Source organism: Lynx canadensis, chromosome F2 (genome assembly GCF_007474595.2).
Source record: "Lynx canadensis isolate LIC74 chromosome F2, mLynCan4.pri.v2, whole genome shotgun sequence".
Taxonomy (NCBI): Eukaryota; Metazoa; Chordata; class Mammalia; order Carnivora; family Felidae; genus Lynx; species Lynx canadensis.
Genome location: NC_044320.2, coordinates 65,722,804 through 65,749,665, shown reverse-complemented (window position 1 = coordinate 65,749,665; position 26,862 = coordinate 65,722,804). Strand labels below are relative to the sequence as shown.

General features: G+C 35.4%; 1 protein-coding gene across 1 annotated transcript in view; it reads right to left on the bottom strand.

Annotated features, from left to right (window-relative positions):
• The window catches only part of ARFGEF1 (ADP ribosylation factor guanine nucleotide exchange factor 1), a 149,835-nt gene that overhangs the window by 31,750 nt on the left and 91,223 nt on the right, over positions 1-26,862 (bottom strand). The window contains exons 11-23 of the mRNA XM_030303807.2: positions 26,141-26,240; positions 25,896-26,035; positions 25,681-25,789; positions 24,789-24,990; positions 20,717-20,828; positions 20,175-20,380; positions 19,835-19,919; positions 15,199-15,370; positions 14,369-14,520; positions 10,504-10,632; positions 9,496-9,654; positions 9,104-9,254; positions 3,926-4,016 (exon numbers count right to left, since the gene is read on the bottom strand). Coding sequence (XP_030159667.1) covers positions 3,926-4,016; positions 9,104-9,254; positions 9,496-9,654; positions 10,504-10,632; positions 14,369-14,520; positions 15,199-15,370; positions 19,835-19,919; positions 20,175-20,380; positions 20,717-20,828; positions 24,789-24,990; positions 25,681-25,789; positions 25,896-26,035; positions 26,141-26,240 — 1,808 coding nt within the window. The remainder of the gene's footprint in view (positions 1-3,925; positions 4,017-9,103; positions 9,255-9,495; positions 9,655-10,503; positions 10,633-14,368; positions 14,521-15,198; positions 15,371-19,834; positions 19,920-20,174; positions 20,381-20,716; positions 20,829-24,788; positions 24,991-25,680; positions 25,790-25,895; positions 26,036-26,140; positions 26,241-26,862) is intronic.

The window sequence follows — 26,862 nt, the reverse complement described above, 5'->3', positions numbered from 1 at the left end:
ACTGCTAGAGTGCACATTATAAATGTCATTAGCTGATTTCTCAAACTACTGTATTCTCATAGGCAATGGCTATTAAAAAAAAATACCACAAACAGAGACATATAAAAATTAGATAGTATAGGGGCGCCTGGGTGGCGCAGTCGGTTAAGCGTCCGACTTCAGCCAGGTCACGATCTCGCGGTCCGTGAGTTCGAGCCCCGCGTCGGGCTCTGGGCTGATGGCTCAGAGCCTGGAGCCTGTTTCCGATTCTGTGTCTCCCTCTCTCTCTGCCCCTCCCCTGTTCATGCTCTGTCTCTCTCTGTCCCAAAAATAAATAAATGTTGAAAAAAAAAAAAAAGAAAAAAAAATTAGATAGTATATAGGAGAAACAGGAAAAGGAAGAAAAGAAAAAAAATTTCTTTAACTGAGAAGGAAGCATATGGCAAAGAGTAAAAGGGATAAAGAACAGAAGCAGAGAGGGAGATTATATGCAACTACAGGGGAAAGAAGCAACAAATTCTCTGAAGGCCCTGAAATAATGGTGAACAAGAACAGGGAAATACCAGTAGCAATCAGACAGGTTCTATAGACTCAGGGTGACAGGAGAAGTTAGGGGGAGCATGCATCCTGAAAAAGGGCATTCAAATTCCTACTCACTTTGGTAGCCTCTGAGGGGTCACTCTATGTCTAGTAATGCTCCACTACAGATAAGCCATACGGTAGAGCACAGAAGTCTGTGGAGGCATTTAAAGTTAAGCCTTCATAAACTAAGGCAGGAGAACAGAGCTATGTTTCACAAAATCAGTCTAGGAAATGGACTCTACATTCCCTGTATGAAAAGCAAAGGACAGACGCATGAGAACCTTGTGTGTTAATATTAAAAGACATGCTCTGGAAAGTACTAGCAGGAAAATAGAATAGATTACTATTCATCCACAAAATGAAAGCACTGTGGCAACACAAAAAAAAAAGGGGAGGGGGACAAAACCTGCAGATTCTGAATCACATACATGTTAAACTGTATGCACTAAAGAGGCAGACTAAATTACTGTATTATGTAAAAAGTTTTCACAGTGAAAATATCAGAGGTAACACTTATTTCTTAGACCTAACTGGAAGACGCTTGTGAGCAAATACAGTTGGGGATGAGCTACATGTATTTTCTGATAGGTGACAGAATGTTCCAAAGTGTGAGATGGGCCAGTATAAAGCTAGATTTGGTGTGCTTAAAGTTAATAAAAACAAAAACTATGGTACTGTTTTTTCACTTTTAGCAGTAAATCATTCCTGGACAAAACCTATTCCTGCACAGGTTAGTAATACTAACCTGGTCTAGTTTAGCAATGTCTAACAAATTCTACCCTAGCAAATCCTAAGGATCAGGTACTATAGATTAAACAGCCCATATTCTCCTAAATTCTAATGGTTTGGGATTCCTAAAACAAAAGTGGAGAAAATTTTATCATCTTAAAACTTTCACTTTTTATTTTTTATGTAGGAGAAATTTTAATAGAATGAAACAATTTTACATATATTATTTGTTCCATCATATTCAAAGCCCAAGTTACAAAGAGCTAACAAACACAAATCACAGATTTTTAATGGAGATGTCTGAGGTTGAATGGGACAACTTTCATTTTAAATAATAAATTAATCAGTCTCCACTGTGACGCTCTGAAAGGCAAAAATGCATTCCAAGAGGTAGTTTGGAAGTCAGTGTTTTAGTGTGACAGACTCCGCAGCTTTGATCCCGCTTCTTGCTTACCATAGCAAGAGTATTTGCCTATACGCCCTGGTTCCTTTTACATTAGGGGAACACGCATGCCCCAGGGCATGTGGGTCCTCCAAAGGGTGTCCTTTGTCTCTTCCACATGAAAAAATTAGAGACCTTGGAAGGAATGTTATTCTGAAGCTTTGTGGAATTCAGATACCCATCTTACAGCTTTTAGTAGAATCATATACGTTTTCTGTTAAGAAACAGAAGCTATACATAATTAAGCAAAAAAGAGCTACTTTGATTATTCATGTTTACTTCTTTACTTGTCATAACAGATTATTCATAACAACAGGCCTAAGGACAAGAAAATTACTTTTTGCAGGACAAGTACAGAACTTTCCAGGGTGATGCCTGACAATATTTGCATCACTGTCTTGAATATCTAGGTTATCTAAATGACTTGGCTTATGAATTAGAGTCAGGATATTACATGTGAAAATAAACTCATATATTCAGAAACAGAAGAAATTTAATGAGAAAGTGAAAGGCACCAAATAAGAATATAATCTTATAATAAAATCAAAGACGTCACTTTTAATGCTTTCTCTATGAGCTAAAATTTCAATATTGAGGTTTTGTATAAAGTTGGACACTGGATTTATGGTCATAGAAGTTATCTGGCGATGATGAATTTGAGACAACAAAGTACTAATAGAATTTGTGTTAAGAATCCTCTAAAATATACTTAAATTCTTAAAATGGAGAGGCATATCATTTGTTCAAATGAGAGACATGTCTCCCTGCAACAAACAGTGGATATATAGGTAAATTAGAACTTGGTATGGTCATATAAAATATACTATGGAAACAAATAGGTAAAATGTTGACTCTTGCCTGAAGAAATTCTCATAATGATAGTGAAGAGGATTTTTTGCAAGTCCAGAAAATAATTTGGAAAAAAGCTACCGTGATGGCAGAAGGGGAGACATTACACTGTTCTACAGTTGTACATGCAGGCAGAGAGGTGGAGAGGATAAGAGTGTACACTCAAGAGATATGCTGCCTGAACGTATGTCCTGGCACCACTCCTCAAATTCTCTGTGGATGAAACGATTATCACAATAATAATCAAGACAAGATCAACTGTGGGGATGAGCAAGTTATTTGATCCCCCTCTGTCTCCGTTTCCTCATCTGCAAATTAACGACACTACTACTACTACTACTCATCTCAAGAGGTTAGTGGAAGGATTAAATGAAATAATACATGTAAAGCACTTTGCAAAGTGCCAAGCACGTTGTTACGCCTTCAAGTTACACAGCACATGTCAGATGATACACAATCTTTCTTCAGCCTTCACAAGGTAAAGGTAAATGACCTCCTTCCCCTAAAAAAAAAAGGTCAGCAAACAGACATTACAGAGTTCTTTTTCAAGGAAAAAGTTGCAAGGAATATTTGGAATGTTTTCCAAGGTCAGTAGCCACTGAACACCCTAGTTCAGTCTGTACTTAGAGCAAAATGTTTTATCTGAAGTAAAATAATGGATTAGTGTAAGTTTCCAAGCACCGAGAAAAAAAAATACATGTTATATTTTTTAAAGTTTCATCAGAAGCAATAAAAACAATTTAAGTATCAGTGATGTAAAAAATGTTAAGTTTCAAATATTTGGGCACTCACCTAGAAAAACCTAACCTTCAAAAGAACATTTAGTATAGGTTTACTGTTAGAAAACAAACTAAATACGAGGAATACTTGATAGTGTATACAATATACAAATTCCAAAGTCCTTTCCAAAGAAGTCTGCAATGAGAATTGCCACCAAATCCTTCATTTATTCATAATGCAGTCATATCAAATAGGACTTGAAGACACTTTACATTCCATTTTCACACAGGGATAGTAAGAGCAATTAGTTTTCTATAAAAGACATAAAATGTGTTCTTTTTCATCAAGATTACCATTTCCCTAATGCCCACTAATATCTATTTTAAGTTCAATTTTCATATTGTTTATCTCCTTCCTATATTCCATGATCTATAGAGAAAAATTATAGGTATTTCATCATGTAAATTGCAATATATCACAATACAGTCTTAATTGCTTCAGGAAAGTTATTCTGGCAATAGTGTTGTTTTTTTTTTTTTTTTACTACTACTGAGCAAAATATATCTAAATGCTACAGAATAATAATTGTATTCATTCAAAAAGGGAATAAAATAAATACCTTACCTATCTACAGCAACAACGACACTTTGAGAACTGGTTTCTCCAATGGATTCCTGAATACTTGCTATCTGCTTCCAGTCCACATTTCCTCCAACTACCACACATAAAAAGAGAGTCATTTCAGCTTGAAAATAATTCAGTGGAAGAATACACCTACAGTTCTAAAACATATTTCTGAAATCAGTTATTTTCCTAATGAGAGAAATAAAGCTTTTGGTGAATAGTGACCTATTTGGCCTCAGGGACCTATATCAAAGCCAAATGTGCTTAATTAGCTATACTAAGTGGCATACAGACATGGATGGTTATAAAGACAAATTGTGCTTGCAAAGATCAACAAATTAAGGGCACTGAGAATTTAGATCACAACATTAATCACACTAGGCACACTTTCCCTTAATGTTGAAGAAATAACACTAACTGCACTCCCAATGTTATCTTCTTAGGTTGATTCCCAATGCCATATGATTGGATCTCCCTGTCATTTAATCTCCAGTCCTCTATTTACAGATGCTTATTGGAAATTATACCTGTATTTTCTAACATCCCCTTATTCAAAAGAATTATTTTTCTTTCCCTCAAAAACTGGTCCCACATGTTGGACAGCAGAACAATTTCCCCAACTTCCAAACTCTTAACCTCTCCATCACCTTGGATACCTTTCCCTTCCTCCACCAGTTACTAAATCTTTCGTCTGACCTGTTTTTGGTATCATTTCTTCATTTTCATTCCTACTCAGTTTAGGCCCTTATAATTTCAGGCCCAGACTATAGACACAGTTTACTGACTGCTTTCCCTGCTGCTAATTTTTCCCCTCTTCAACCTCTCTCTCAGTCTCCTGTCAGGTTAACTCTTCTAAATCATTACATTCATTTTGCTTACTATTACTTGCAGGATAAAGCATAAATTGTTTAAGCCTAACATTTAAGGCACTGCCCTTCAACATTCTAGCCATTATATGTCTCTGTTCAGGCCATCCCTTGACTATCTAAAACTTATCTACTAAAACCCAATTTGAGTTTTCAGGAAGGATTCCATCCCATTGTTCCTCTGAACTAAGCATTTACTTAAATAAATAATAGTCAAATCAGGAATTTTTTCCATTAAGTTTCACATAAATTACTATACATGTGTTAATGTTGCCTTCTCAGCACAACAGGAAGTTACCTAAGGCAAGAAACCAAGTTACACATTTTTTTTTTTTTTTTTGGTTATTTCTCTACCTTCCTCAATATTAAGTCCAAAGCAGATGTTAAATATTTGTTGACTCAAATGACCACACACTTAAATGCCTTTATGAATACAACCATAATAGATGATATTATTTAAAGCCGCCAAACTCAAATTTTCTTTCAGGAAATGAACAATGAAAAAGACGTGATCCTTGTCCTCACAGAATTTATTTTATAATTTACCAGGAAAGACAGACTTATAACCAACTTTAGTAAAATGTAATAATTACTTCATGGCTGAGATAAACTAATGACATATAATACAAATTTTACTAAATAGAACTAATTTTAATAGAAGAAGGGAGAACAGGGATGTTAGCTCATAGAAAGGCTTCACATATGATGATCTATTAAATCAAGTTGCACCTAGAAAGATGATCACATAGGAAAGGAGGCAGAAGGAAAAGTAATTTAGGTACAAGGAGCAGCATATACTCTGGAAGGATGCAAGTAAATACCATGTTTTAACACACTTGCATAAGTTGAAGATCTGGCAGGGGACAAGAAAGAGGGAGAGAAAGATAAACTAAAATTAGAATGTGAAGAACACTTGACTGCCATGTTTAATGTACTGCCATTGAAAATAAGGAACAGACCTTTCAGAAGACTCACATGATCAAATCTATTTTCTAAAAAAATAATTCTGGTAGTATCTGTAGAACACAGTGAAACAGGAAAAGATAATGGAGCTAGAAAGACTAAGTCTATTTCTATAATACAAATGAACAAGGATGAAAGCCTGATATAAATGACAGAGAATTGGGGTGATTAGGGAAACAGTGTCAAGCAACACTTGAAGCACGCGATCACGTTATAGGAATTCAACAAAGAAAAATCTATGGGAAAAAATAATGCCAATCACCACATAGCTTTCATGTCCTTTCTGGAAAGCTTTTATTTTTATATTTAAGAGCTTTTATTATTACATAGTAAACTGTAATCATTAATAAACATATTTAGAGGAGTAAAAAAATATATAAAATGTTTAGCAATCCAAAGAACCTATTTCAGAAACACGTGAAATCAAAGATCTGTATGACACCGTAACGTAACAGGCTAATAGTTTCAGCTTTACCAAATTGCTCAAAAGCACAAATATTCAGATTAACTAAGAACAAAGAGGTAGGTGTTGTGAATATTTACTTAAGATTTATAAGACCAAGACAATGAATTAAAAAAAAAATTTTTTTTTAATGTTTATTTGAGAGAGAGAGAGAGAGAGAGAGAGAGAGAGACAAAGTGTGAGTGGGGGGAGGGGCAGAGAGAGAGGGGGAGATACAGAATCCAAAGCAGGCTCCACGCTCTGAGCTGTCAGCGTAGAGCCCCACGCAGGGCTCAAACTCATGAACCATGAGATCATGACCTGAGCTGAAGTTGGACAGTTAATCAACTGAGCCACCCAGGTGCCCCCCCCCCCAGTGAATTTTTAAACTTTGATATACACCTTAAAAGAACAGTATGCATATAATTCTAATAATCATATGCTATGTATTCTTTATTATATACACAATTATCTATCTATCTATCTACCTATCTATCTATCTAGGGAGAGACAGAGAGAGTGTGAGCAGCGAGGGGCAGAGAAAGAGGGAGAGAATCCCAAGCAGGTTCCCTGCAGTGAGTGCAGAGAGCCCAACATGGAGCTTGAACTCAAGAAACCATGAGATCATTTACCTGAGCCGAAATCAAGAGTTGCTAACTGGATGCATATGGTGCCCCCATATGCTATGTACTCTTAGTAACTAAGTAACTTAGTAACTAAGTTTCATGTTTCCAAAAAGGATGAAGTACAGACTTATAGCATATCAGTTAGAAAATCAGATTAACATATACTCAGCCCAGTTAATGTGGTTACATGGAATATAAAAGAGGATACTAATTTATTTAAAAAAATATAGATACATTGATTGATCGATAGATAAAACCTGCTCAAATGTCTGTACTACATCCTCTTCTAGCTTAAATTCTGACTACAGCGTCCTGCTGGAGAAAACATTTCTTGCCTGAGTTAGTGACAGGGCACAGATGGACAGGGGTGGAAATCTGCCACAATGGGCTAGTTGATAACCAATGAGATGGCCTGAAGGGAGGACTCTGCCCAACAGAAGCCAAGTCAACACAATGGATCCCTCTAGGATGCAGACTCCAAAATGAGACAGCTAACCAACCAGGAATGAATGGAGAATGGAGCAGCCCAAGAAGAAAAACAGATAAAGCATGAAAGACAGCTGGAAGACTATGGCTAGTTGCTTGAAGAGTATGGCTTGGAAGCCCAAAATTTTTATTTCATTTCCAGAACCAATGAATGTTTATTTTTATGTAAATTCCCTTTTCCTGAAGTGAAAGGAAGGTCATCTCATATCTGTACAACTTAAGTAGCAGAACAACAGTGATCAAATTAATTTTAATTCATTTTTAAGTATACTAAGAAACATGATCAATAAGTATCATTATTTATCTTGTTTGACTAATTAAAAGTTAAAATACTCCACTGATGTTTTATTTTTAATGTAACCTACTGTTGTTACTTGCCACAATTAAGCCCTGGCAATTTGCACCTGTCATTATTTTAGCCTTCCTACATTCCAAAGGCTTTTTCAATCAATCAATCAATCAATCAATCAATCAATCAAAAATAAAAGCCATTCAAAAGTTATTGAATCAATCGGTCCACATTCATTTCACTTGTTGGTAAACAGCCTTCATCTGTATTTCAGGATTCCAGGTTACGTGAAGGTGCTCAGGTAGTTCTAAATCCTGCTGCTGGGTCACCAAGTTATTAGATCTATACCTTCACCTCCCAGAACCACAGGATCTAAGATACAACTAGGGTAGCAGAACTGCACTGCTGGCTGCCACAGTTGAAATATCGCTGGGAACTAATGTCCCCAGCCCAACTTGAAGCCACAACATGGTCCTGGTGTTTCTTCTTTCCCTATGGATCATTTTTTCAAACCTGAAGTTCTTTTGGATTTCTTAAGAATTTTTACTGAGAGCAACAAGAATTCATTAAAAGTCAAAAAGACAACATCCAAATATACAGTGCTACAGTACAAAACCGTAAAAGGTAAATATTCCTAGATCTCAGGTGTATTCTCTCCTGCTCTCTTTAACTTGGATCTCTAGATTTCTTAGATGGAAGTAGGATGGGGAAAATGGATAAAGAACAATCCAGAAACCACTAATATACCAGCCACTGTGCTAAGTCCATTTATACATAATCTTATTTAATCCTAACAACTCTGTAAATAGATATTGCCATTAGTTTCCAGAAGTGGAAACTGAAGCTCAGAGAGTTAAAGTAACTTGCACACAGTAAGGAAAAAATACAAATGAATTCACACCCCAAAATATAGTGTTCAAAGTCAAAGACAGTCTAAATGTTGCTTCTTCCCTGGTGGAACTCTTTCCATTTATGACTAAAATGTATAGTGTCATTGGTTCTTCTGTAGCCATTCTCACTAATATTTTCCTTTGTTCTGTTGGGTTAAACCTGGAAGTTCTTGGCCACACCTAGCTCACAAGGAACCATGGGAAAGTTTCCATACCAGTATGAGTTTGGTTAGGTCTGCATAGTGCCTTTAAAAAATATGATATGAATGCTTTCTTTCTTCAGTTGCCCCAAGTATTTATCATCTTATACAAGCCTTCACTCGTTTAAGTGACCTGCTTAGTCTTAAAAAAACAGGTCATTTGAAACTGCACCTTTCTCTTACTACCCCCAACTCTGAGATTAAGACTAAGGGTCTGGTCACTTATGTTGCAAACTAGACCAGGCAAAAATGGCTTAGGTCTCCACATGCTTTTCTTGGTTTTCCTCAAAAGGTTAGCCAAAGGGCATTTCACCGTGTCCCTCTAATTACATTTCACTGCTATAATAAAGTTACTTATATTGAACAGGTTAATAATTTTTGATACTTCATAAAAATAGTTTAAAAAATTATCTCACCTAGCCCCAGACCCACAAATTCATCAGGAGTCTGATCTTTTGTTCCAGTAAGAGATCCTTCTCTGCCCCGTACTGTTCCAGAAATGTATCGAGGTTTCACTCCAGTTCCTATAAGTTGTGCAAGCTCCAACTGACTGATGCACTTCAGAATCTTCATTACAACAACAAAAAAACTTTTTAAAATTCCATGTTAAAAATGTTTGCAAAAATACTTAAATATATACAGCCAGGATTTAAATATAGGCTATATTATAAATCATTATAAAAAGCTAAATAAACTTACCCTGAATGTACTAAATTAATGGTTCCCTAAACAATTAAGCTTGCCAGAATATTTAACATTAAATTATTTTATAAACCAAATTGCAAACTTGAAAATAAAGTGCTTATACCTCATGCCATGAATTTCCTAAATAATTTCCATCTGTATGAGCCACTGTGATAAGTGTTTTTATTGTGTCAATGTTCTTCTGTTTCATTTCAGTAATACCAGAACTCACTGTAAGTAAGGTAAATCTTGCTAGTGCTTGGACATATGCATCTCTTTCCAGCTGTAAAAAAGAAAAAAGTACACTCACATGGTTATTTAGTAAGTTTTAACTGACAAATCACATGCCTCAAACTACAGTGTTGTTTTTTTTAAGATGATAAATGAAGTAGAAAGGATGAATTTCTAAAATCTAAAGGCAATTAGAGATGGAGATGGGATGTCAAATCAAGATGAGATTTCAGTGATGACAAATGAATTCATACAGTAAAACAAATATTCATTGAGTACTTATGTGTCAAGTACTGTGTGGACTAGCAGAAACCAGGTTTATAAATTTGCCCATTCTTTCTCTACAGCTAGGCTGTGCTTTTTAAGACATAACGTTCATAATTAAATGTGAAATGGGTTTAAAAAAAAAAAGCAAGCGTTGGCTACAATTTATTATCAGACAAAGTATATAAATTACTAGAGGGGCCTGTCTTCATGAAAAACAAGTACTAGATACTTGGTTCCTGTTAAGACCGCTTTTCTTAGGCTTAAATGAAATATATAAAAACATAAAATGTGAAAAAATATGATTCAATAAGTGTGAACATGCAACATATTTAAATAATATATTCAAATTAACATATAGAAATTCAAAGTCTTAGGAATTTTGTATATAGCTGACATTGTATAGAGAAAAAAATTGCAAACCAAAGTTATTTTGATGAATTCCAGACACATCAATATAGAACTACTCCTTCTGTCACAGCTTCTTGTAAACTTAAACATTACGATTCATTTAAATTCCATCATAAACTCGAAATTACTTTTTAGTAAGTCAGACATAAAAAAATAATTGCAACTATAGTCATGACATAAGTAATTTGTTTCCCAGACTGGCTACAAAGGCGAAATTCTTTGTTACCTGAATGTTGAAAATGCATGCAATTCTGATTGCACATCTTATACCTTCCAGGCAAAGAGAGGCTACTTCAGTATCATCACAATCTTGCAGACCCACACTAAACGCAGCCAGAAAAGGTGTCCAAGCCAACTAGAAAAATTAAAAATTTAAGGCATATCATGAACATCAAGTGATAATTAAATTTTATGATAGGACTACATTAATATTTCTCAAAGCTTCAGAAAATAAATGATTTGATGAAGTTCTGGGAAAAAAAAAAAAACAGTGAGTTCCTGGGCATATTTTTTGGACAGCTTTCTTGGACAAAGGGGAAAAACTATGCAATGTTGCCTGGGCCTCAATAAGTGGTACAGCAGGACTATAAATTCAGTAGAAGGACCTTAGACCTATTTTAAGCACAGCATCTATAAATTATTCACATCAATGGGAATTGCCAATATCCAGAAATGGTATTAGTTTTAACTTTACCTTCAGAACCTCCCTCTCTACAAGCTTTGTCACCTGCAGCAATTCACAGACTGTTTATTTCTAAGCAGATCCTTTCAGTCATTTTCTCCTTGCAACAAGTACATTACTCTTCTTTCTTTTAACCTGCTCCCTGGACATCATTTAGACTTACTTTTTTTGTAGTCAAATATTTTACATTGAAACATCAGTGATATCTCTGGTTCCTAGTTGGGCAATACTTTAAAAATATAGTTCAATAAAATATTTCATTATAGACTGTGAAAACCAACAAACACTAAATTTTACTAGTAACACTCAATACCTAGTAAAACTGTAATGTAAAATAAACAAAAAGGACTACCTTTGGACTACTGAAAATTCTAATATCAAAACATGTATGTCTAATGTGAATATTTGTTGCTTTTAATAAGTTCTAATGAAGCAAAACTATATAACCATAGAGATGAAAAAGATTTACATGACAACTGGAATTTTCAAAAGATCTAAGAAGTTTTTGTTTAAAAAAATTTTTTTAATTAAAAAATATTTATTTAGAGAGAGTGAGAGAAAGAGTATGTGAGTGGGGGAGAGGGGCTGAGGGAGAGAGAAAGAGAATCTCAAGTAGGCTCCATACTCAGCACAGAGCATGATGGGGGGCTCAATCCCATGACCCTGGGACCATGACCTGAGCCAAAATCAAGAGCCGGATGCTCAACTGACTGAGCCACCCAGACACCCCAAGATCTAAAAAGTTTTTAAGATTATTAAAGAAAACAGGATTACCCAAAGCTATGTTTGTAACATCAGAAAGTTTAGAAGTATATAATCCCTAAACAAAGGAACATAAACCGTAGTACCTAATTTCTAGTCCTAGCTTTGCCTCTCTGAACCTCACTATCGTCCTCTTCAATACCTGGACTGCCACTATAGAGAGATGCTTTAGGAAGCACATGAGGTGCAATACTTTTAAAATATGAAGTACCACATGGAAGTAATAAATTACATTCTATTGTAAGAAAAGAAACAGCCCATCTATTCAGAAATCTGTGTCATATTTTATACAAGAAGTATAAATGGTTCTAAAGCCAGTGAAAAATATGTTTAACTCCACCAGGAATTAAAGACAATGATTTCTCCTATCAAACTACCCCTAAGTAATATCCAGGGGACATTGCAATTATTCATTCATAACTGTGTAATCCTTTGTAAACTACAATTTGGCAGTATGTAAAAAGATACTTAATATTTATATCCCTTAATATATCACATCCTAGAAACCTCTCATTCATTCCTCTACCCAGTCAATGCTTGTTTATTGAGCACTTACTACAAGCTAGGAATTGTGCAAGATATTGAGAAAAGTAAACAGAACAGTCCCTTACCTCAAGTCTAGTAAAGAGATAGATATTAAATTTTAAAATAAGTCAATGTATAAATACCAACTGTTAAAAATACAATAAAGGATAAGTATAGCACATTATTAAAAGGACCAAATTTGGAAGGGGCAGAGCAGGGCAGAACTCTCTGAGAAGGTAACATTTAAAGTGGAAACCACTTGGGCAAAGAAGGAAAGAGCATTCTACATAAAAGGCACAGCTTATAAGAATGTTCTGAAGACAAAGTAATTTAGGACGTTCTAGAATCTGATGTTATGTTAGTGTGACTGCAGCACAGCAAGATGTAAGAAATCTAGCAATGAGGCTGGAAAGGCAGGTGGAGCCAGAGGATGTTGTGGGTGTGTTAATTTCATCACGTATCATGCAAAGTCAGTGAAGGGTCTTAAGGCAACATTTCATTTTGTATTTTAAAATGATCAGTCTGGCCTCTGTAAATGGATAAGAGGAGCACAAAAATAGACATAAGAATACTAGTTAGGACATTACAATATTAAAGGTAAGAAATGAGGATGTCTGGAGAGGTTAATGGCAGTAGAAGTGTTGGTGAAAGGAAAGATTCTTAATTCTAGCTTAGAAGATGTTTGCATAAACTAGAACTAATCTAGAGCACAGATAATAAAAGCTATTTATGAAGCATTTTTAATGATATGGGGAAATACTATGTGAGAAACAGCAGACTATAAAATTCTGCACATAGTATGATCACAACTGTTCAAAGAAAGTAGTATATAAACATATTAACAGAAGTTTTTTCTGAGTGATAGAACTATGGCTGGTTCCTACTCTTTTCATTCTCCACCTGCCCCCCAACCAAACACATCTGAGAAGAAAAAGAAGAGTGTAAGATTATTTAAAACAAAACGAGAAGCTGGTGTATAAAATATGTTTCATAAAAAGTGTTTCTTATATTTTAACATCACTTTCTACATTATTTCCAAAGATAAGGCTACTTATCTTTTATACTCCACTATTTAATACTGCCTCCCTAGCACCCCATCCTCTAATTCTTCATCAAGTTTCAGAAATAAAGTTATCCCATACACCTTGAAGTAAGAGTAGAATGATAAAACTTGAGAGCTAAAAGAAAGCATAGAAATCTTATAGTCCTCTTTTACTGCCCATGCATATGTGTCCTTAATGTCCGAAAAAGAACTCAAATTATGATCTTCAGCTTCCACAGGCAATCTTTCCACACTGTCTCACAAACTGGAATGTACTTGACCCCGTTTCCTTTTTCAAATTTGACTAGACTCTCTACTTCCCTATAATCCTTAGTCACTGCTTACCTTGCAATTTGGAGAAAGGGTAGGAATATAGGACAGGAAAATGAAGAAGGAATAGGCAATCAAATTGTAAGGAACCAGTAGTATCATTCTTACTAGATCAACCTATAAATGTAAATAATGCTTGTTTTTGTTCTCCACTCTACTCTCTGCGCTCCAGGCATACTCAGAACCCACATAGGAGATCCTGGGCCAGAAGCTCAAGAAATTTTAGGTAACTCCAAAGGCTTAATTAAATAGATGTTATTTAACGAAAACCAGGCCAAGGATTAATGATCATTCTCTGAAATTTTTCTATTCTTATTTCTTAAGATCAAACATTTATTAATTACCATTAGTGTACACTTTTTCTCATTCTCTTTAAGAAAAAATTTTTATTTGCTGTATCGTAAATAACATTGCTTTTGCTTCCAGGTCCTCACTAATGGGCTAGAGATCACTATATTTCCTTAACTTAAAAACATGCTGAACAAAACTGTACATAAATGTATACTGCAATCAAAAGTTATTAGTAACTCTTGGGGCACCTGGGTGACTTAGTCAGTTAAGCATCTGATTCTTGATTTCGGCAGGTCATGATCTCATGGTTGGTGAGACTGAGCCCCACATCAGGCTCTGCCCTGACAGTGAGGAGCCTGCTTGGTATTCTACTCTCCTCCTCTCTCTATGCCTCTCTCGCACATTTGTCTCTCTTAAAATAAATACACATTAAAAAAAAAAAGTTATTAGAACTCTTACCTTAAACATAGGCCTCACATGCTCCAAATGTGTTGCACTTGTAAAAGGTGCCTGAACGTGGCTCACGGCTTCCATGAGTGCTTTTGCTGTCTTGGCCATCTGTTCCATTTCTAAGTTATACAGAAGTCTTCTTTGTTTTTCACTGGCTACATCTGAAACAACAAACACTATTAGCATTTAAAAAATAAATCATTTAAAAATGCTTTGATATTTTACTATAAAATAATAAATGCCACCAATTAATACTAATTAGATATAGTCTTAAAAAACCAGATACAAAAGGTCACATAAGGTGTGATTCCATTTATATGAAATATCCAGAGTAGGTAAATCCATAGAAATAGAAAGCAGACTGGTGGCAGCCAGAGGCGGGAGAGAGGGAGATAATGTGAAGTTTAATCCTAAACCTTCTGCATCGCCTTGAATCACCCCTACTTCCAGTTTCTGTTTATGTGTAACAATAGATGAAAAGACAGAACTGTGTTGCTTGTAGAGGAGGCAGGAAAAGACTGAGAGTTGAAGTCTGTCTGTTGGGGTTCCCTAAGCAGTCTCACTGACCTCCTAATCCATGCTGAGATTTACTACCACATTAATTGACAAGTATGTATTAAATGCACACTAAATCATGAATATTATGTAGCATTTTCTTTGATCATTGGTCAGTGCTATCTTTATTCAGAATGTGGAAAAACATAAAATCAGATCAGCAAACTGCATAATACTTTTCATTAGAGTAGTATCTGACTTACTCTAAACCAAGTGAAAAAAAACTTTTAGCAAACCGCATTTTTCCTCTGAACAATCAGAATTCAGTTGATTTGGATACTTACTTTGTTTACTTGATTTTGTAGGGATTGTTAGTTCTTTTGTTTCTTTCATTGATATCTTTTTTCCAGCTATCTCATTATAGATGGCTGACAGATACTCTTCAGGAAGGTCTTTACTGTCATTGATACCTCTATTCATCTTAATGTATTGTTCCTTTGTCATTTTATTTTTAACCTAGAAATGAAAAACCATTATAATTCCTAAAACTCCTATTTTAAGAATTTGAATACTTTTAGAAGAGAATTTATAAATACTTTGAGGACAGGACAGGGCAAATATTCAGTGAAACATATTTAAATGAGAAAAGGAAGTCACCGAAAATGAAGGTAATGTAGAGAAGACCTATCCTGGCATATGCTAATTAACCTTGCTCTGATGTGCACATATATAATTTGTAACAAGAAACAGGGAAATCGAATAATGAAATTATTTGGTTTTGCCCAAGGTTTAAGAGTTCTAGCTAGAGTCTTTAAAAAAAGGACCATAACAAGTATTAAAAACATGGTATCAAAAAGATTAAAATCTTAGTGGGGGGGGGGGCAGAAATATGTTGTAAAGATTTAAAAGCTAATTTTACATAACAGTGGATGCAAAGTAATAGCCGAATTTATTTAAATCAGATAACATTTTCTTTAACTGACTCATTGTGGTAAATGAAGGTTAGGTGATCTGGGTCAAGTGTCCTCAGAACATTTTGTCTTGTTAAGAAGTACTCTGACCAGGAATGTCTTACAGCATACCTTCATCAATCTGTGGAATACAAGCTTGTAATTTGTAAGATGCAGCCCTGTCACCAAAGTTGAGAACTAGCACAACCAAAATGTTTTTATCTGGACAAAACCCAGAGAAATTACAGGCTGTGTTTGTTTGGTTCCAGACTACAGCAATAAAGTGAATATTGCAATAAAGTGAGTCAAATTAATTTTTTGGTTTCCTAGTGCATACAAAAGTTATACTTACACTATACTATGGTCTATAAAGCATTATGTCTTACAAAAACAATGTACATATCTAAATTCAAAAATCTTTTATTGCTAAAAAATGCTAACCATCATCTCAGCTTTCAACAAGTCATAATCACTGAACACAGATCACTGTAACAAATGTAATAATAAAGAAAAGTTTGATATATTGTGAGAATCACCAAAATGTGACAGACCCATGAAATAAGCAAATGCCGTTGGAAAAATGGTGCTGATAGACTTGCTTGATGCAGGGTTGCTACAGGCCTTCAATTTGTAAAAACACTATTACCTACAAAATGCAGTAATGTGAAGCATGATAAAACATGCTTTAACTTATTTAAATATATATATATGTACACACACACACACACACACACACACACACACACACACACACACACACACACACACACACACACATTTAATTAAATATATTCCTACCATCTCCCATGAAGAATTTAAGGCATTCTAAAGATAAGGCTCTTCCTGTAAATTTATAAGACACATAGAAAGCAAGTCCTAACTTTAAAAACTCATCTTGGGGCACCTGGGTGGCTCAGGTCATGATCTCACAGTTGGTGGGTTTGAGCCCAGCATCGGGCTCTGTGCTGACCACTCAGAGCCTGGAGCCTGCTTAGGATTCTGTGTCTCCTCTCTCTGCCCCTCCCCCAGTTGTGCACTTGCGCACATGCACGCTCTCTCTCTCTCTCAAAAATAAACAGTAAAAACACAAACCAAAAAACCCTCATCTGAGTCAGCACCAAAAATAAAACAAACAAATGAACGAATGAAGGAAAGTTTCACCTAAAGTTCTGATAAATACTAATTAACAATGACATAGGGTTACAAAAATAAAAGACCATATAAGTGCTGTCAGTAAGAGGCTAAAAAAGAGAAACATTACCTGGAAATCTTAAGCATGGCATGTTGTTTTAGTATTGTACCAGATACAAAAAGAAGTCTTGGTAAAAAATCTGAAGTAGCTGTATATTATGCTTGTGCATCTGGGTTGGGAGGTGGAAGTGGGAGTAGGGAATACATTAATTTCAGGTACCCCAAATAAAAATATACTGCTCAAACAGAACACAGTGGGATTCTGGAAGTAGGATAACACATAACCCTACTTTTCCTTTTCCTGCTTATCTTTTATGGAACACCCTACTCTTGACTTTTGTTTTCATGCACTTAAATTAAGCTGTGTTTAGTTTTAGTATTTAAATCCCTTATTACAATGTAGATTAATATACACTAAAAATTAAATGTGTTCTAAGTATGCCTCAAATTTTTAAAAAATTCATTGACTCACACAATATATAAAAGGTGGTCTAACTATAAATATTCTAGGTAAAAAAGGAACATAAATGACTTGTTTAAATATTTTAACTTTGAAAAACAACTAAGAATGAGAAGAATTAGTTTTAAGGAATTCCTTTAAAGTCACCTGTGTTCTTTAAAAATGGTGTCATTTGTTATAGTTCATGTGGTCCTGAATCAAATCATATGGGGTCATGATTATGGGTTCAATTTTTTTTTTTAAGTTTATATATTTATTCGAGAGAGATGGAGACAGTGCGGGTGGGGGAGGGGCAGAGGGAGAGAGAGAGAATCCCAAGCAAACTCCACGCTGCCAGCACAGAGCTCGACGTGGGTCTCAACTTCACAAAACTGTGAAATCATGAACTGAGCTGAAACAGAGATGCTTAACCAAGAGCCAGCCAGGCACCTCTAGTTCAGTTTTCTAATTGAAGTTTCCTTCACCGAAACTTATAAGCTGTTCTGTGGCTGCAGGCTGCATATCAGGACACGAGGCCAGCCAGCAGCAGTCTGACACAGTGCAGTTAACTACTGCCAGACCAGGACTCCACGCACATGCTCTACGGACACAAACGAGTGCCATGAAGACAGAACACTGTTCTTAAGATGTTTCCTAACGGATATGTGTTCAGAAATTTTTAACAATCGGGGTCCTATGAAAGAACATTAAAGGAAGTGTCAGTATTTCCTCAAAATACCTTACACAAGGATGTACATGTGACACAGATGCACAGAACACTGACAATTCATTTACAGAACCAAATTCTTTAAAAATATAACATTCTAAAAACAAATGGAGGTAGTGTATTGGTTTGGACCAAAACACCAGACAGAAAACTGTGATATGAAGTTATCCAAATAGGTCAGTATCTGTAGACTGCCTTATGATAGGAAAAAAGTATGCTGCATAATAAAAACCGGAAAGTGAGCTGCTTTAATTATACTCCCAGCAATATAACAAAGGCAATTTTTAAATGACTAAAATATTAAATCACTTTTTTTTTTTATTTATTTTTTTTTTATTTATTTATTTTTTTTTTTAAATTTTTTTTTTTCAGCGTTTATTTATTTTTGGGACAGAGAGAGACAGAGCATGAATGGAGGAGGGGCAGAGAGAGAGGGAGACACACAGAATCGGAAACAGGCTCCAGGCTCTGAGCCATCAGCCCAGAGCCCGACGCGGGGCTCGAACTCACGGACCGCGAGATCGTGACCTGGTTGAAGTCGGACGCTTAACCGACTGCGCCACCCAGGCGCCCCTTAAATCACTTTTTAAGAAAGGTCTATATAAAATCAAGTAAATCGCTGGTAAATGCATAGCTGTTGAAGGTAACTCTGTATATAATTCCCATTCATACATTTGATACATATTTTCCATATAAGCCTTGCCTTAAACATCTCCAAACACACACACACACACACACACACACACACACACACACACCCTATATTGCAAAATTTAATCTCAACCTTTAAATAAATTTTAATTTTTCTAATACCTCTTGGATTAGTAACAGTTTATTTCACTTCCTAAGAATAATAGATATCATTAGATGCCTATCCATAAGTACAAAGAAATTCTTGCAAATAGATAAATTTATGAAGATAATTTTCCCCAAAGATACTCAAAGCATGTTTTTGAAACTAAGCCTGAAATACCTAAAACTTATAAAAATAAATTTTTTTTTTGCTAATGGATATCAGAAATCAAGTGACAGTACCTTAATATTTAAGAAGGAACTACAAATTTTAAGAAACAAATGGAAGGCTGAACACTGCCTGGATATCTAATACTTTAAAATTATTGTTAATTTTTAGATGTAATGGTATTGTGGTTATTTTTAAATAGACTGTGTGTCTTTCAGAGATATACACTGAAATAAATACAGATGAAATGATACCTGGGATTTACTTCCAAATGATCTGGGAGAGAGAGAAAGGATAAAAGTTGAGTAAGACTGGCCGTAAGTCGGTAACTGGAAGCTGGTTGATAGGCACATGCAGGATTCCCATACTAATCACTCTGTTAAGTTTGAAATGTTTAAAAGAAAAAATGCCTATATACAGGGTTTTTCCATGTTGTAATAAGTATAGGCAGAATATATGCATATTCTTACAATAAAATTTATCTTAAGCTTTATATAGCTGTCAATCATGGGACAAATATAGACTTATTTTGCAAATGTCTAAAAGTCTAATTAGAATTATTACCAGAAACTGCATTTGTAAATTGTACACTACACCGCATTAAATACTCCCATTTGTTGACGAGTTTCACTAAATAAGATTAAAATTTCAACTATTACTTACTGAATTCAAAAGAATGTAGTTAATGTGTACTGTTACATGGAGCACATACCTGTGGACTGTGAAGATCTGTGGTCAGCATGATAATTGAGTAAGCCAAAACATAAGCAGTATCTGCACTAGCAAAAAGGGTTTGTCTGAAAAAATAAATGCATCATGTTATAAACTTTTATTGTTTTACACCTGCATTTAAATAAATCAAACCCCCTTACTTTTCTCTTTCAGGATTTATGTTTTAGCTCATACTACAATTTTTTTCGCGAAAACATCCATCACTTCTAAATTGGAGACAATCTAAATTCTCTGAGAGCAGGAGACAATGAATCTCCTGATGTTCCCTAGCATAGTGATAGCTGGCAACCCGTAAGTGCCTGAATTTGAATCTTCCTTACCCTTGGTTGCATTCTAGGTATCTCGCAGCAAATTTTTCCATCAATCGATCAATTTTCTGAGCTTCCCCTGGAAGACGGAATCCTTCCAGAAACATACGAAGAGCTGAAACAAAGTCCTTTCCTGAAAAGTCGTGTTGGTCCACATATGCATACATGACTTCTTTGTTAAATTTATCATTATCTCCCAGGAACTCACCCACTTGAGTCTAAAGAACAAAAGATTAAAAAAAGGATATCCTAATGAAATGCTACATTTGCCACAGAGACATTTAAAAAGTAGAAAAATCTGTAAGATTCACAGGTTTTGTCTACAGGGTTAACTATTTCAAACATGAAGCTAAAAAGTTAAACACACTAAATGTGTTTATTAAAAAAATGATATTCTTTTGAGTTCAGAAAATTAAAAAGCAAAAATAAGAATACCTAGTTATTTTTTAAGTTTTATTATATACATAGGGCATTTTAAAGGGAAAACAGTATGGAGCATTACGTAATTAAGGAATTTTACAGAAAAGGTTAGAATTAAAAAATGGTATTCTTACTGAGTCTAATCTTTCCTCTTGATGTAAGAATTGGGCTATATCTTCAGATGTAGTGCCAAGCATCCCTTGTTCTTGAAGGTACTGTATTCCTCTCTTTGGTTTCTTATTAAATCTAGATGATGTTAAAGTTAATAGAAACATTAGAAATAGAAAATCTTCTGCATTTCCCTGAAAAGATCTTAAACAACCAGTAAATTAATTTTCTAATACCACTAGAAAATAGTTTATTCAACATAATCAATACATAAATATACAGAAATTATTACATTATGCAAAGTTTTATTTTTCTTTTAAGATCCTCAAGCAAAAGGCCATATTTATCAAAGATATGGACCAGTTCACAGACTATATGAGATAATGTCAATTTGAGTAAGGATATAAATACTAAAGGTCTCATGTTTTTAATATATATATTCACCTTGATGCTCAAGTAATCTTGGTTCATTCCACATACACCCAGTGATTAATTCTAAGTTTCCTGCTTTTAAAGTAAAGAACTTGATTTTGGTGACTGTTTTAACCATGATCTGACATCATTATTTCCTTTATGAAAAAATTCCTACATAACCAATGTTTTCAAAGGCAAGTCCAAACCGACTAGACTGATACACAAGATCTTTCTCAACATAGCTCCAGTTCATCTCAACCCCTCTCACCCATCTACTCCCAAATACCCTATTCTCAATTCCTAAGCATAATGCATTTCTGCAGTCTATTTCCTCTACATGACCTTTACCTGTTCCATTCATTTTCTGTGGAACTCTCGTTCATGCTTAGAGATCCAGTTCAAATGTCACCTCCTTGTTTCCACATCATTTACTCTCTACTTTTATTGCACCACTAATTACTTTGGTCCCTCATCACCTGTCACCAGGGTACTACAATAGTTCTTAAAAGGTCTTCCTAGCTTTGGTTCTGCTCTCATTCTAACGCATCTTTCAGGCTACTGGCAAAGACATCGTTCCAAAACAGAAATCTGATGCTGCAGCTACTATGACTAAAACCCTTCATACATAGTAAGCTAAAGCCAAGAACAAGACAAAAACTTGTTTCCATGGAAAATAAGGCCTTCTGTAATCTGGATCCAGCTCAATGCTCTCATTTCATTTTCTGTGACTGCTACCCCAACCCTGCCTCTGCTATCCTGAACAGTAATCCTCAAATGTCCCTTTCCTCTGTGCTGCTGCACATGCCATTCTCTTTGTCTGAAATGTCCTCACCTGTTCTAATGACTCCTGTCAAGTCCTAATTCATACCATAAATTAAAATCAAACATTTTTCACTGAGATAAGCACAATCTCTGCCCTCTAGAAGCTCTCTAATAAAATAAACATGATTTTTAAAAATTGTAAAAGTGCAACAACTAATGTATTCACAAGGTAAGATAGCACAGAAGAGAAATAACTAACAGAGATGGTTGTGATATATTTCCCGGGGAGGGGACTGTGAAACTGGGGTTTGAAGAATGATTACACAGTTCATAAAGAGTAAGAAAAAAAATCCTAGAGAGGAAGGAGTCATACTAATACATGGAAGCATAAAACAGCATGACGTTAGAATAAACAGCTCTGCATTGTTGGAAGGCTGAAATGAGATAAAGAAGTGGCAGGTGATGAAGCTTAGAGTCCAGCAGATCCATATCATGAAGGGTATTATATCCAATTATAAGAAACTGTGACTTTATTCTCTAAAAGCAGAAGTGGGGAGAAATAGAAGCTTACTTTTATTCAAGAGAGATCACTCTAGCTATGTGTGAGAAAAGACTAGAGAATAAATAAGACCAAAGAAAGGTAGGCCAATTAAAAGACTGCACTAGTCAAGGCAAGAAATGGTGATGGTTTGACTTGAGAGAACAATTGTGGGAGATGGAGAGAAGAGATAAATAGCACAGATACTTAGGAAGTAGAATGAACAGAATTTAATAACAGATTAGATCCAAGGGGAAAATCTAAGTAACTCCCAGAATTCTAGCTCACAAATTTAGTAGCCTGCTGAGGTTACTAGCCTAAATAAGAAATACAGAAACAGTAGTTTTCTGTTTGTCTTTTAGACAATCCAATCTACCAATATATTTTTGGTAGATGTATTAGGGAATTGATTATGGAGAGAACGGAGACTGATAAATTCGGTGATGGACAATACTGAGTGTGAGAAGCTAAGCAGTATCCAACAGAGTTGTCCGACAGGTAATTACAGACATGATTCTGGACTTCCGTAGAGGTATTTATGTTAAAAGTAACAGTTGGGAGCGGTGACACGCTAGCACATACAAAGTGAGTCATGAAAAAGAGCATGATCACCTAGGAGAAATTACAAAGTAAGAAAAGAGCTGAGGGACAGAACTCTGGAAATGCTAAACTGTATTCAGGAGATAAACAGGCCGTAACAAGACTGAGATGACAAGGGTCAGAATGGTAGGAGGAACAGGACAGAGTGGTGCCACAAACAGTCATGGAAGAGTGTAATGGGAGCACAGTGACATGAAAGCATTCTCATAAAAGTATGAAGGAGAGATCAAGTCCAGGGGCTGAAAGCAGTAGAGACTAAGGAGACCACTCTGAAGTCCTGTCACGACTCCCTCTCACTCCCAAGTACCACAAACAGAGCTACCATACCTTGGCAGCACTTTGTCTACTATTATAGACTGGACAGAGTACTATTAAAAAAAAAAAAACTATTTTGCTTATATTATATACACTGTAATCTTAAATATAAGACCCAGTGCCTTCATGGTTCTTGGCACACAGTCCCAAACACCAAATATATGTTTGCAGAGTAACCAGAATTTCAATATGAATGTCTAATTATACATATTAGACCTTGAGTCCCTCAGAAGCCATGTCTATTTCATTCATCAAGTTTCCCTAGGACCTTGCATAATGTCAGGAACAGATGGGACTTCGATAAATATTGACTGAAAAACTGGAATGAGTGAAGTATTAGTGGCTATTTCCTGAGGCAATTTTGCAAGATTTTATAATTTTATCACCAAAACATGTGCATGCATTTTGTCAACTTTTTTATATTAATGATTAAAAAAATGGAAACTTGAACATTCACCAAAAGGCACTGCTCAAGAGTTAGGAAGAAATGCTTTCCAGTAGAAGGAGCAAACCATGTAAATGTACACGGGAATTTTTAACAGTTTGTAAGTAGCTAGATTCATGGAGAAATGCCAGCAACTTCATTTCCTCACAGCTTCTCTTTGAAAGAGATGGGCAATTACAGGGATAAAAGCAGCATGGTACTACTTAGACAGGAAACAGTCCAGGAGCAGGCTTATGCCATAAAGCTTAGTGGGAAAACAGACTTCCCAAGATCTGGGTCTGGTAGAGTAGCCAGGTTGGAAATGGAAGTTATCACCTAATCAACATATAAAAATGACATTGATAACAAGGGATCAATAACAAGAGTAGCACATCTGTAGGGGTGCCGGGGTGGCTCAGTTGGTTTAGGGTCCAACTCTTGATTTTGGCTCAGATTGTGATCTTGCTGTTCATGGGACTGAGCCCTATGTCAGGCTCCACGCTGACAGCACAAAGTCTGCTTGAGATTCTCTCTCTCTGTCTCTCCCCCACTCATTCTCTCTTTCTCTCTCTCTCAAAAGAAATAAATTAAAAAAAAGAAAGCAAATTTGTAACTCAACTGGAGAAAATATAAAACCTTTAAAGGAGAATGCTAGTTAGTTATTAGAAGTGTCATACTATAAATTTTTTGACCTGTCATCTGCTTAGGAAATATAATGGGGGATTTTATAATTGAGCTACTAATTGAACAATACAAAACTACACAGATGATATATTAATCAACAGCATATAATATACACTGCAAAATTAATTTACTGTGCACTATAAGGGTCTGTTGGGCTAGACGACAATAAACAAGGAGAGCTGAATAAGGAGCCACCAAAAGTCTTGGATGTATGAGAACTATGCCCAGTTTTAGTCAATGAAAGGTGATAATGAGAAGGGAACAGAAATAATCTGAAGATGTAGACAAACCCAGGGAAAGGGTGATACTGTACTAGCAGAAGGATATTCAATAACATTTCTCCTTAAAATTGGACACTCACAAATCTATTCCTTGTTCTATTATTTCTTTTTGTTGCTTTAGGACTTCAAACTGTTCTGGATTATCAGTGCCAGACATCTGTGTACTGTAGCTGCCTATTCCTGATGATGATGTTGACTCCAGGGAATTTAAACTTCCGTATCTGTTTATTGTCTCAGGGTGTTTGATTTCATTCGTCTCTTGTTCTAAGGGTTTTTCCTGACCTGTAAGTAGAAAGACTGATACAGTAAATCATTCTTTCAAAGAAAAAAAAATGTAAAAGGTTAAAAAAAAAATTGTCAAGTAAGGCAAGATATTTTAATGCTTCTTAGACAATTATGCAATACAAACAAACTATTAGGTGCCATCCCAGACAATATACTTTGATAGTAAAACACACTGCAATTAGTATTTGTGTAATTTGTACCATTAAAAGTTCTTTTTGTAGTTGCAGTGCTAAGTATCCACTGCGTTTCTGCTCTCAGCTCATGCCACAGAAGGAATAGTTTTCCCTCAAAGGACTGCTGACTGATGTAATACTAGGGTAGACCTGCAGCATGAGTTTTTCTCCTAGTAAGGGCAAATGCCAAACATAGGTGAACAAATCAATCTTAAAACATCTTGGCTTGTATAGGTTTCTTCTATAATTATCTTTTACTTAAGTTGCATAAATATTCTTCACTTTAATGTGGTATTTAAAGTATTTCAAGGAAGATTTAGAAAGAAAAAAGTTTGGACAACTAAGTTGGAAATACATAATTCTAAAGCTCATATTGAACTCATACAGAATGCTTCTTTATCAGCTAAATGAGCAAAGAGGTCACGAAACTGGTCTAATGGCAACTGGAATTATCCTCTCGCAAGTATCATTTACTTGAAATGACAAAGAATTATAACTCAAAATGCCACCTTACCAAGAGTTGTCTGAGAGTTGGGATTCACATACTGATCCTTACTCCATTCAACCATACACTTCAAAATCGACACTAAGCATTCTAAGCCTTTTTTCCTCAGGCTCAGTTCCTACGAAATAATTCATAAAAAGAATAAAACAAAAAGCTCTTTAAAGGAAAACACATAGCTCTTCCTTGGCCAAGTTTAAATTTGAAAGTGCTTTTAAAGTTCCTACCTGAACATTACTCATACCAAGTTCTTGACTGCCCCGTCCTTGAGCAATTTTTGATAGATCATTTACTAGTCTTTCAAATATATTTGCTGCATTTAAGTCGCAGTCATAGTTTACATAAATATCCACTACACTCTGAGCATCTGTAACAATATAATATATTACGTTTAACAAGAAGCATCTAGTATAGGAGTATAGTAAATATCTCTTAATAAAAAAAGATAATAAAGAAGGATAATTTCAAATACCTGCACAGATCCTTGTCAATGTCTGAATAACCATCCATTTGTGGTCAAATGAGCTGGTAGAAGTTTCCAAAATGTATAGGAAAATTTCTTTAAAGAACACCTGTGATTAGGGAAAAACTTCTGTTTAAAATAGTGTTTATAATTCATATATATGATCACTTTCTAAATATCCCAAAGCTATAGAGCAGAGATTATGACCCAGGCTCCTCTGGAGTTCAATTCCTTTTGACTAGTCCTTGTAGTAGGAGCACTGCACTTCACAATATTTTGTTTGCTATCACACAGCCACTACAAAAGAAATCTGCAAAGATCTGGAGCTCCTCTGCATGATAATTTCATGAACACATTTATAAAACCAATGTAATTCATACTTCACTGTTTAATCCCCCAAAGAGTATAAATTATATTCTGTTCATCAGTTATGTTTTACAGACATCATAGTACCAGGTGTTTAATTTTCCTAGATTTAAATGTACCTAATGTTCTAATCCACACAATAAAAATAATCTCTTACACTATGGTATTTTTTATAATTACTCTTTTGGGGCGCCTGGGTGGCCCAGTCACCTGTTAAGCCTCCAACTCTTGATTTCAGCTCTGGTTACGATCTAACAGTTTGTGAGTTCCAACTCTTCCTCAGGCTCCACACAGACAGTGTAAAGCCTGCTTGGGATTCTCTCTCTGCCTCTCCCCCGCTTACGCACACATCCGCACTCTCTCTC